The following is a 13,022-nucleotide window of genomic DNA, read 5'->3' on the forward strand; positions in this document are numbered from 1 at the left end:
GCGGGGAAGCTGTGCCTGTGTGTGAGCGTGAGGAGCTGCCGCCACCGCCTCCTCCTCGCCGTCCTCCTCCTCCTCTTGGGTCCCGGCGTCGCGGGCCGCGCGCGGGCCTGGAAGAGACGTCGCCTCCCCTTCCTCCGCCTCCCGCTCGCCGCGCCGCTCCCTCCTCCTCCTTCTGCGCTGTGGGCTCAGGCGGAACCCGGAACGGCCGTCTGCCTCCCCCGCCCTCCGCCGCCTCCTCCTCCCCGGCTTCCTCCTCATCCCCGGGCCGGAGCAGAGTCTCGGCAGCGATCAGTTCGGGCGGCGACTGGCGCTTCTTCGGGCGGCGGCGCCTGGCCATGTCGTGTCGGGGAAGGTAATGAGCCGCAGAGCCCCAGGGTCTCGGCTGAGCAGCGGCGGCGGCACCAGGTACCCGCGGAGCTGGAATGACTGGCAACCCAGGTGGGTGAGCGCAGCGCTGCCCGCCGCCGCGACCCCTGGGCCCGCCTCGGGCGCCGAGGCCTGAGGCTGCGGGGCTGGGAGGCGCGGCCTAGGCCCTCCACCCCCCCGGGAACCGGGCGCGGCTTCCTGGGTCCCCTCCCGCCCCGGCTCCGGGAGGAAGGCCGCGGGCAGGCCAGGCCTCAATGCCTCTCCTCTCCCCGGGCTGGAGCCGAGACCCAGCGCGCCCGGCGGAGGCACCGGCCTAGGAGTTGGGGTCAAGGGTGGCGAAGAAAGGGGCCTCGGTGGTGGGGACACATTTTAGTTCCCATCTTCTCCCCAATTTGGGGTGAGCGTGGGAGGACCCTGAGAGTCCAGGACCCTCTCTGTACTTCCTACTTCCTTGGCCCCTCGCCCTCTCAGCGCCCATAGGAAAGACCTCCTTAATTGTGAGCTCTTCTGTGACACCCCCCCACCCCCACCCCACGTGTTAATAATTTAAGGAACACCACCCAACTCGAAGGCTTTGCTCTGACTTCAGGCAGGGTAGCTGTGGGGCATGGGACGAGACTGGGAGTGCGCTAGTGAGGCCCACCAACTCTGGTCCTGGGAAAGGAAGTTTTGGTGGAGAGCAGTTCACACCTGACCACTCACTCGGAGGAGCAGCGAATTGCCTCCTGTATGGAGGATTCGTTCGCAAACCGCTTTGGGGCCTAGCTGATGCTGAATGTGTTAAATAGGAACATCCACTTCAATGTGGTGTCTTTCTGATTACTCGTGGGCAGTTGTGCTTAATTGAGTTAATTTGGCACTGATTGGTTGTTACCTCTCTTATTGAATTAAGTGCCTGTAATATTCAGAGACTAGTACTTAGAATTTAGCCCGGTGCCTGGAATTCCCTAAGTGTACGTATACAGTATTTAAGGATTAGTTGATTCATGGAGCTTTCATACTTTGAAGCACACTTACGTTATGATTGTCCAGGAACTGGCCAAACACATGTAAGTTACCCAGGTTGTTGGGACAACTTTTGCTTCCTGATGGTAATTCCAACAGTGTTTGGGAAGAAATAACTGAGTAAGATGTTAGGGTGTAACATTTTAAGACTTGATAGAAAAATAAAAATAGTCTTTTGGCTAATGGGTGGTATGCATCCTATTCCATTTAATATGCCTTACTAAATTGGGTGTCTGTTGAGAACTGATGAATATAACTAGCTGACTTTAAAAGTCCATTTCTGAATCTGGAATTGAGATGTTATGTAGTTTTTAAAAAATTGAAAAAGTATAGCCAGGGAGGGTTTGTGAGTGCTTTAAATAAAATCAGTTGACTAAGTGTTTTTATATGTAATTAACATTCTTAGTTGTTTTGTACTTTCATTGAAATGTGTGATTTTTTTTTTTGCATCTAAGGAATTGGATGATAAAATTTGACGTTTGAGAGCTCTTTGACAATGGATTTTTCAGTATTGTGGTCAGCATATATAAAATAATGTAATATCCCTTTAGAGGACTATATAAAATGCCCTTCTCAAAGAGTCCTAGAGCTTTTGGAAAAGAATAAATTGTAGCTTATAATTCTAAATAAATGGATGAGCAGAGTTGCATCCATCTGATGGGGTCACCTGACTTTTATTTGACCAATATGAAGCAGAATAACTTACACAGTTATGGACTATGTACATGGATTATTAATATTATCCATGTTTTTTTGTTTAAAGTTTTATTTCCTGGATATGTGGGGTGGGCGGGGGCAAGGCAGTGTATGCTTGCTTTCAAGCTATGCGCTGTAATAAATTCTCAGAACTTAGGCCTAGGTGGACAGATACTGTGAGATATACTTGATTACACAGAGGAACAGTTGGTTAGATGTTGGAAATACTTGACTTTTATGTAGAGGAGGGAACAGAGCAGTATGGACAATACACTGTAGCTTTATTTTCATGGTCATCTCAGTTGTTTTGTTCAATAGCCAATAAAAAACCTCAGATGCTTGCCAGGTCATAAATTTTCGTAAGTTAAATTTGAGGTTGTCCTGTCCCCACTTCACTTCAGGAAAGGTGACAGTCTCTAGTTAACTGACAGAATGGAGCTTGATCCTCCCCCTTATTTAAATGGGGTTTTCTTTTTTTAGTAAATATTTTTTACTTTTTTATTGATAGATTGATTTTAGAGACAGGGAGACATCCATTTGTCAGTTTGTTGTCCCACTTATTTAAGAATTCATTGGTTGCTTCTTGTATGTGCTCTGCCTGGAGTTTGAACCCACAACCTTGGCATATCGGAATGACACTCTAACCAACTGAGCTACTGGGCCAGGGCTTATTTTTCTAAACATCTTCAAATGCATGTAGATTCCTGTGGTTCATCTGAGACTCTTTGGTTTTTTAAAAGATTCTTTGCCTTTCTGTACCATTCCTCCTTTGCTTCATTTGGTTCTATTTCCCTAGATACAGGCTTTTGTCAGTCTGAAAACCGACTGTTGAGTCAATCATGGCCACACGTGCTACTTCACACATATTGACAGGAAGTGTTCCAGATGGCTGAAAAGACTAGTGTCATAGGGCATCAGAGCAAGCCCACCTTTGCTAAGCATACCTTCAGCAGAAAGCATGTATCTAGCACTGTAGTCTTCCTTTCCACTCACTGTACTCTCAAATAAGAGTGATTAGGCAAATATTTGTTTTTTTTAATCATTGCTGCTAGCCAAAGCTTTCACTTTCTTCACTTTATTTTGGGAAGTAATCTAGTACCAATCAAGATAGAGATCAGAATGATTTGTTTTTAAAATTAAATGTATAATTAGTTATTGTACATTTTAATATTCCAAATGACATGATTAATTTGACATTGAAGTCAAATATAGATTAGTTCAACAAGAGGAAGCACCCAGGTCAATGGAAAATAAATAGATTTTGCTTCTATACTTGGAAATCTTAAGGCTTGACTCGTTTAACAGATAGATAACTAGGTGCCTTACAGTGCCCAGACTTGCGATCTTTCATAATTCTAAAAGGATGCAACTGTATATTAAAAATATCTTCAATTTTTGGTAAAATATAGAAAGATTAAAGTTCTCAAAAGTACAAATACCTTTATTCTCCATTGTCACAGACCAAAAGACAAGGAAGAATGCTGGGAAGATAGAAAAGCCAGAAACCAGTATATCTGACATTGTGAGAAGTTGGATTTTTGAAGTCAGAGCTGTCTATTCAGACTTTTATGAGTCTGTACTGTCTAATATCCATAGATACATAATATAATAAACTACATGAGGGAAAAAATTAAGTTACGTATTTTATAACTACAGAGTATTAATAGGATTTAATGATTGCCAATTTTGTACCGCAGGTTTCCAGGCACACTGTTTTTCAGATAACTGTGTATGAGTGTTTAATTTTGGGAGGAAATATATTTTTTCCATTATAAAATAAAATATATGCCTTATGAAATAATTGGCAATTGTATGTTTAAATTGAACCTTAGTAGGTTAGTATGGCAGATAAGAAAGGAGTTTGTAAAAGGTAAAGCATTATATGGATATTAATTGTGATACAATTCTTGGTATAATTATTTCTATATGTGATTAACAGATTTTAAAACCTGGAGTCAGTGGAGGGAAAGCTATGGTTGAGTGGGGGGTGGGGAAGCAGTGGGGCTATGAAATTGATCTCTACTATTTTGACAGTAAATGGTGTGTGTGGGGGGGGAAAGGGGGAGGAATCTTTAGATCCCAGAATTCTCAGTGGCACCCCCCCCCGGCCCCCCCAACTGAGGTATCTCTCCTGGACTTCAGTTGCTGTCTGTGCCCAGCCAGCCCTTTTGCGCCTCTGCCCCTCATACCAGTCTCTATGCAGTCTCCACCTTCTGTCCTCGGGTATCGGGGTTCTCTCCTGTGAGTTTTCTGAAAGCCTTTCCATATTTCAGTTGTAATTCCAGCTTGATCCTGGGAGCATGTCCGTGTAGCATCCACCTGCTCTGCCGCCATTTTTAATCTTGGGGGGCAGGAATCTTAAAACACACACACACACACACACACACACACACACACAGAAAGTAGGGAGATGGAAAAATGTAAGTTGTCCTTGCTAAAACATTTCTAGTTTGTTTAGGATAGTGTACTTGTGAGGAGTGATACAAATAAGAGATAAAGCTCAAGAGTTGGATTGGAGCTGGATTGTAGGCCTTGAATCTTAGTTTAAGTTTATTTAGGAAACGATCAACCTTCTACCAGCAGGAAAGTGGTGTAATTTAGGAAGATTAAAATTTGGGGGGGGGGATGGGTGTGCTCTGACACTGAAGTAGGAGGTAATTAGAACAGTCTGGACAAGACACTGCTAAGGACCTCAATATTCTGTTAATAATTTAAGATTTCCTGCCTTCACTGCCTGGCATAAAGTAGCACTTGCTTATTTGCTTTTCTTTTCCTATTCTAACCACCTAAGATAAATCCCTGGGGCTCCTTATAGTGGACTTCCCTTTATGAAGTCACACAAGCTGTTGTTTATTTGGTTTTTCATATTATTATTTTGGTTATTTGTCTTTGTCTATCTTAAAGTTTTCTCAGAACCCATTTTATTTTGGGGACTACAAAATAAAATGCACACACCCTCTTATATAGAGGCCTAAAAGTAAGGATTGCAGACAGTTTGTGGTTTAATTCCTATATGAAACACTCCAGCTTTTACTACATTTTAATTTTTTAAAATGTAGAGTGTTTCTCATTAAGTTCCTATAGTTTTAGTTTTTTGATGTAGAGATGTTTGTGGTTTTTTAAAAATATTTTATTGATTTTTTGCAGAGAGGAAGGGAGTGGGATAGAGAGTTAGAAACATTGATGAGAGAGAAACATCGATCAGCTGCCTCCTGCACACCTCCTGCTGGGGATGTGCCCGCAACCAAGGTACATGCCCTTGACCGAAATCGAACCTGGAACTCCCCAGTCCGAAGGCCGACGCTCTATCCACTGAGCCAAACCAGTTAGGGCGAGATGTTTGTGTTTTTAAAATAGATCTACTCCATCTTATGTTAGTTGAGTATACTTTTTTTCCTTTTCTTTTTAATCCTCACCTGAGAATATTTTCTCCATTGATTTCTAGAGTTAGTGAAAGGAAGAGAGGAGGGGGTGCAGAGAGAGAAAGAAACATGGATGTGAGAGAGACATCATTTGGTTGCCTCCTGCATTCGCCCCTACCTGGGCTGGGGAACCTGCAACCAAGGTATGTGCCCTTGACTGGGAATTGAACTAACACTTTGGTCCACGAGCCGATGCTCTAACCATTGAGCAACCGACCAGGGTGAGTGTACTTTCATTTGAATTTTTTAATTCCATTGTGTTACTTTTTTAAGATAAAATTTACATATGTTTAGTCTTAATTTAAGTGTATTTTTAAAAAATAAATATTTCTTTATAGATTTCAGAGAGGAAGGGAGAGGGAGAGAGAGATAGAAACACCAGTGATGAAAGAGAATCATTGATCGGCTGCCTCCTGCACACTCCCCACTGGGGATCGAGCCCGCAACCCAGGCATGTGCCCTTACCCAGAATCTAACCCGGGACCCTTCAGTCCGCAGGCTGATGCTCTATCCATTGAGCCAAACCAGTTAGGGCTACATATCTACTCTTGTTAGCTCTTGTTTTTTATATTCTCAGCAATATAACCCTTAAGATTCCTACCCTGCTTCCTCTGCCCTCAGTGATCCCTCTATTTTCTGATCTTGGACAGATCTACAATGAAAGCTAACTGTGCTTATCACTTCAATGATTGATCTCATGTTCCCCAATTAGTTTAAGTCCCTAAGGGCTGAGCCAGAGCCAGTTCTTCCCCTGCTTCTGTGTCTTCTTACCTAAAGCACTCCTCAAGCTCATTTCTGCCCTATGGCCTTTGCATGTGCTGTTCTTGCTGCATGCTACTGCACAGCTTGCTCTTAGCATACTTGACCCTGGAGTACTCTCCTGCTCTCTCGGCCTAAATGTCATTCCTCAGTGAGAAGCAGCAGCATTCTCTAACATTTCACTGTGTATTCTTCCCCAATAAAATAGAACCTTCATTTGTGCATGCATCTTGTATAATCATTTTACCTCTGTATTCTTTCGTCTCTACTGTAGTGCATCAAGTAGTTTACACTTTATTTTGTGTATTTCTGTTTTCTTAAGTAAATACATGAAAATGGAATGCTGCAAGTTTGTTTCTGTAGAGTCAAATCTAGAGTTTATAACACTTAATGTAGGAGGCACATTGAGAGGAACATTTTTTGTACAGCAGCCCAGTTAGCCAGAGACAGCAACTTAAATAAGCTGATGGAACAGGTTCAAAGGAACAGCGTTCTAGTGGACTGAGGTGGCTAGATCTTTTATAGAAGAAAGAACATGGTCCTTTAAGATTTACAAGTTTTATCCATCTTGAAAAAAATACCTTGCTCTCATATTTAAAGTTCTTTTACACATTGTCTTATCCTGTATCTATTGAATCTGCTTGTACATTCTTTAAGCTAATCATTTAAAAGTTAAGTGCTGAGTTGAGCTTTCTGGCTTTCTATCAGAATCACTTGAAGAAACAAAACTTGCCAGTTGTATGCCTGCTGAGTGGGGAATGACTGAAACCCACAATTTTCAGATTCAACAGATTTCTAAACAGTAAATTACTTCTCTTATATTAATTTTTATATTCTTTCAAAAAAGGAAATTATAGTCCTTTTAGAAATTATTGCTTTGGAGGTTATGGTTGTTATTCATATTATTATTCAGAGTATGTCTAGGACCTCATGTATAGTTGAAAACCTTTCACATACTTTTTGTATTAATTATTTAAAAGTATTTTTTTCAGAGGGGTTTCTGGTATCAGAATTGTAGACTTTTTTTGATATGGAACTTCCTAAGTTATGCTTTTACTTTGGTTGTATATAAGAGAGGCACTACTTTTTCCCTTTACCTTACCCTTTTTATTGTAATAAAGAACCAAAATTATTAATGGCTCTGCAGTGGCTTGAGGTAATTGTATACTAATGTATGTCTACAGATTTTTAAAAATTGTTAAACTACATATTTACTACATCTTTATTTACATTATTTATTTTTACTGTATCCAGTATGTTAATGCCTTTTCTGTTGATTAGGAAAAAGGCTCCACTAGTACATACATACTGGATTTTATAACAAACATAGGTTAGTTTTTTCCTTCATATTTGATAGTATTGGCAACATTTTATTTTATTTTTTTACTGAATTAAAATTTTTCCTCTTTTAAATTTATTAATTGAAAATGTGTCTTTCTTCTTTAGCATTTTAATCTTGTGATTTTAAAAGAATTGTGTTATGTGCGTTTGAAATTTTAACTTTCATCTTGAAATTTTTAGTTCTTTGAAGCAATCCATGACTGCTGCTATTCATCCTCTTCAGGGTCTCCTTGGTTTATATTCCTGATAATATGAACCCTGGAATGTCTTGTCTGAAATGTCACACTTTCTTTATTTCCAAATTCCTTGTTTTCATTCTAACCCTGGAAATTCAGATTCATTACCCTAATGGCAGATTCTATGATAGTGTGCTGCTAAAAAAAAATAATACCTTTTCTTCTACCTTCTAAATTCTTCTAGCTGGGCTAATAACCAAATTAATAGAGACAGGATAACGGGAGAAAATCAAATTTCAGTGTATGCTCATGGAGAATTAACATGAGAATTCACATAAGCATGAAAATTCCAAAGACAGTTGGCAAAATTGGGTGTATATATTTCTTTTTGGGCAAAGGAGAAGGGGATGGTTAGTGATGGGATTTTAAAGGAAGAAGGCAATTTATAGGTAGTTGAGAAAGAGCTGAACATACTGCAGGTAAATTCTTGCTTCAGTGGGACACAGGGGTATTTAGCTAACCCCTGCTTGGTGCCTTCTATCTTAATACAAATTAAGCTAAGGTGAATAAGCTAAGGTTTCTTTCCTGGAGCAGATTTTTCGATCTGAATCTTTTGGGCAGGAAGGTGGGAGGGTCTTTTGTTTCCTAATAACCAGCTTAAAATCAATATCCCAAAAGGCAGGACTTTCGTCCCCTTCATTGGCTTCCTGAGATTTGCCAGAATTTAGATAGAAAATCCTATTAATTTGAGGAAAGATGTAAAACTTTGTTATCTCTATAGAATTGGACTGTTTTCTGATTAGATGATTAAAAAAACCCAAAGATGATCAGTATCACATAATGTGGCACAGTTGAATTAATATATATTTAATAGGAAAGAACACATCCTGGATTTTCTTTCCTAACACTCTGGTTGTTTTCCTTGCCTGTCCTTATATTCTTTGGATAAATGTGAAGAAAAGTGAAAATGTAGCAGGTTTCCCAGAGCAGGACTATATATACAACTTGAGATTTAGTGTTTATTTATTAGTTGGGTTTAAAGGAATCTGAAGACACGGTTTGTATTGTTTTTGAAGGGTTTGAGTTAGAATTCTGTTAAAAGTGATTAATTCTATCATTATTTGAAATATTGATAGCATTTTAATATGTGATATCTTGTCCCTTTTTGGAAAATATTGAAATTAAAAATTAATTTAGGCTTGCATATGAACATAACCAATGGACACTGACAGTAAGGGAGTGAGGGCATGTGCTGGGGGTGGGAGCAGCTAGGGAGAGTTGCGGGGGAGGCCGGAGGGCGGGGCCGGCGCCGGCGGGCGGGGGAAGGAGACTTATGTAATACTTTAAACAATAAAGAATTTAAATTTTAAAAATCCAATGTTCTAAAAAATTTAAAAAATTAATTAGGCTTGATGTGAAGGATTATCAGTTGATTGACTATAAGACAAAGCTTTGTAAAAGAAGCCTTTTATTTAAAGTGGCCTATCTTGTATAGTTACTATAATGCTAATATTTCCTGCATTTTTATTGTAATCTTACTAAGGATATAAAAATTACACCAACAGTGCTGTTCTCCCCACTCTTTTAGTCCATTTAAAAATTTTCTGCTTGTTTTCTTAGTAGAATTGCATTGGAGAAGATAGAAACTAGGGTGTTTCAGATTCCTCTTTAAGGTTTACTTAGTTTTAAGAATGTGTGCATTTTTAATATTGATCCTTCACAAATATTTATCTTAGTAGAGGCTGGTGTCATGTAAATAGCAGTGGGCTAAGAATGGGATGACAAAGGTCTTTTGTACTGTCCCTCTGAGGAGATCATTCTTGCCTTCCTAAGATGTAAGGTTAGAGCTGGTTAAAGAGAAGTTGGGGACCTTACTTTCGAAACTGTTAAAGTGCTACACAGATGCTACTTATAGTGCTATTTCTGAATCAGATGTTGGAACTTTTTCTCTTATCTCTTCCTCAAAAAGTTTTAGAATTATCTACACATGTACACACACTCTAGTTCAAATTTCATTTTTCTCTTCTAGAGTGATTGTGTATGGGTGTGTGTTTAGTAACTTATAAAAATTTCATAAAGGGCCTGGCTGGCATGGCTCAGTGGTTGAGCATTGACCTGTGAACCAGGTGAAGGGCACATGCCTGGGTTCCGGGCTCGATCTCCAGTGTGGGGCATGCAGGAGGCCGATCCATGATTCTCTTTCATCATAGACATTTCTCTCTCTCCCTTCCTCTCTGAAATCAATAAAAATTATTTTAAAAAGATTTCATAAAGGGTATTTATGTCAGTATATATGAGTGGAAGCTCATAATTGTTAAGTTTTTGTTAAGTATGGCATATGACATTTGTAACATTGTTCATATTCATACTTAAAAAGTATGTTGGTGGAGATGCAGTTAATTGCTCTCCAGTATAGTAGTGGTGTTCTTTCTACATTTTCAACTGTGCTTTCATTAGCCTAAAAACCTGTTTCAAGTGGCCCATGAGGAATTTGACTATAGATCGCCATCATTCTTTTTTTTTTTTGTATTTTTTTATTTATTCACATGTTAAGAACTTGATACCAATTGAAATTGTGACCTAGGAAATATGATCTTTGTGAGTACATATATTGGAGGGCAGGTACAAATGGAATTAAATAGAGAAAGGGTAGGTTATAAGGTAGTTTGTATCTTTCCTAACTTTTTTATATCATGGGAATTTTTTAAAAATAAATCTTTATTCAGATTATTACAGTTGTTCCTCTTTTCCCCTCCATAGCTCCTCTCCACTCTGTTCCCACCCCACCTCCTTCCCTAACCCCCCTCACGCCCCCCCCCCCCGCACTGTCTTTGTCCATAGGTGTACGTTTTTTGTCCAGTCTCCTCCCGCACCCCCACACCTCCTTCCCCCCAGAATTGTCCACTCCCTTTCTATGCCCCTGATCATATTCTGTTCGACAGATTTTTTATTCACTTGATTTTTAGATTCACTTGTTGATAGATTGTATTTGTTGTCACTTTGTTGTTCATATTTTTATCTTTACCTTTTTCTTCTTCCTTTTCTTAAAGAATACCCTTCAGCATTTCATGTAATACTGGTTTGGCGGTGATGAACTCCTTTAGCTTTTTCTTATCTGTGAAGCTCTTTATCTGATCTTCAATTCTAAATGATAGCTTTGCTGGGTAGAGTAATCTTGGTTGTAGGTTCTTGCTATTCATCACTTTGAATATTTCTTGCCACTCCCTTCTGGCCTGCATAGTTTCTGTAGGTACTCCCTTGTAGGTAACTGACTTTTTCTTGCTGCTTTTAAGATTCTCTCTTTGTCTTTTGCTCTTGGCATTTTAATTATGATGTGTCTTGGTGTGGTCCTCTTTGGATTCCTTTTGTTTGGGGTTCTCTGCGCTTCCTGGACCTGTAAGTCTATTTCTTTCACCAGGTGGGGGAAGTTTTCTGTCATTATTTCTTCAAATAGGTTTTCAATATCTTGCTCTCTCTCATCTTCTGGTACCCCTATAATTTGGATGTTGGTGCTCTTGAAGCTGTTCCAGAGGCTCCTTACACTATCTTTGTGTTTTTGGATTCTTTTTTCATTTTGCTTTTCCGGTTGGGTGTTTTTTGCTTCTTCGTATTTCAAATCTTTGACTTGATTCTTGGGATCCTCTAGTCTGCTGTTGGATCTCTGTATATTCTTCTTTATTTCAGTCAGTGTATGCTTAATTTCTAATTGGTCCTTTTTCATATCCTTGAGGGTCTCACTATATTTCTCTGAGGTTTCTAGAAGATTCTTGAGTAACCTTATAACCGTGGTTTTGAACTCTATATCCAGTAGTTTGCTTTCCTCCATTTCTGTCATTTGTGACCTGTTTCTTTGTCTCTGCATTTTTTATGCTTCCCTGTGTTGGTAGAGTGGCTTTGTGTGCTAGGTGTCCTATAGGGCCCAGTGGCTCAGTCTCCCTACTTACCTGAGGTGGGCACTCTTGGTGCACCCCTTGGTGGGCTGTGTGCACAGTTTTGTTGTAGTTGAGCCTTGATTGCTGTTGGTATCACTGATAGGAATTGATCTCCAGGCCAATTGGCTGTGGGGACCAGTTGTGTCTACAATGGGAGAACTTCTGTGCTGGAGACACCCTTATGGGGCAGGACTTGCTTCAATGGGGCAGGACTTGCTTCAATGGGGCTTTGGCGCTCACTCAGTCTGCCCAGGTTTTTAGGCGGAGTAAGGCCAGGCCATTCATATGCAAAAGCCTCTGCGCACAGCTTGGGTGGGGTTGTAAATTGGGTGGGGCGGGGTCTCAGGGAATCACCAGGGTGGAGCAAACCGCAATGGCTGCCAGTCTGCTCTGCCTCGGAAAGGTCCTGGGGTCTGTGTCCCGAGGCCCGGCCCATGCAGGAACAATGATCGCTGCAAGCACCTCTGCGAGAAAGCCGCCCTCCGGTTCCGGCCGGATGCCAGACAGTGTGGTTTCTCTTCATATGAGTCTGGGTCCCCAGATTCTCACCCGGAACTGGAGTTCAGAGCAGTCGGGAGCTTGTATCTCCCTCCCAATTGAAAAAGACAACAGCGTACCCAGCTGCCAGCCTCCTTCGAGCGTGCCTCCCTACCTCCACACCTCTGCACCTCCTGTTGGACTCAATGCGCTTTTCTCTTTCCTTCTAGTTGTAGAATTTCCACTCAACCAGCCTTCCCGTGGTTCTGGATGATATTCGTTTTGTCTTTTAGTTGTAATTTTAATGTGGTTGTGCACGGCAGCAAATTCAGGTGTTTACCTATGCTGCCATCTTGGTTCCCCGAAAACTAATTCTTATAAGAATACCACTTGAATGCTACATTGCTCTCCCCCAGTCTAGTATGTGTGTACGTTTGTTTTTAAAGGGAGTAAGTAAGGAGATGGATCCATGGGATCATGGAAAAGGTATACTCTGCCAGTGCAATAGTTTGAAGTATTACTTAAAAAACACCACCACCCCACATGTATCCTCTAAACAAATAGGAATTAATGAGATTTCATATTATTATAAGAGTATATAGTAGTAGTATATATAGTATTAAGCTATCGTGAAATTTTGGTACTTTTTTATTTTAATCCTCACCTGAAGATATTTTTCGCATTGATTTATATATAGAGGGTTGGGGAGAGGGAGAGACAGAGAGAGAAACATAGATGTGAGAGAGACACATCTATTGGTTGCCTCCTGCATGTGCCCTGACTGGGGCCAGGATCAAACCTGCAACCCATGTAAGTGCCCTTGACTGAGACTCAAACCCTCGTTTCTT

General features: G+C 40.7%; 1 protein-coding gene across 4 annotated transcripts in view; it reads left to right on the forward strand.

The window, feature by feature from the left end:
• SMG1 (SMG1 nonsense mediated mRNA decay associated PI3K related kinase) overlaps positions 1–13,022 on the forward strand; it is a 153,715-nt gene that overhangs the window by 42,523 nt on the left and 98,170 nt on the right. Inside the window, exon 1 of one of the 4 annotated variants that reach the window (XM_070412909.1) lies at positions 11–438. The exons of 1 other annotated variant lie outside the window; for it this stretch is intronic. In XM_070412909.1, the coding sequence (XP_070269010.1) occupies positions 356–438 (83 nt within the window). In that variant the 5' untranslated portion in view covers positions 11–355. Of the gene's footprint in view, positions 1–10; positions 439–13,022 lie in introns of those variants that run through there. 2 more of the 4 variants (XM_070412910.1, XM_070412911.1) reach the window with 2 other exon arrangements.

Source organism: Myotis yumanensis, unplaced genomic scaffold (assembly GCF_028538775.1).
Source record: "Myotis yumanensis isolate MYYU_CA2020_CCGP unplaced genomic scaffold, mMyoYum1.0.hap1 SCAF_4, whole genome shotgun sequence".
Lineage (NCBI taxonomy): Eukaryota > Metazoa > Chordata > Mammalia > Chiroptera > Vespertilionidae > Myotis > Myotis yumanensis.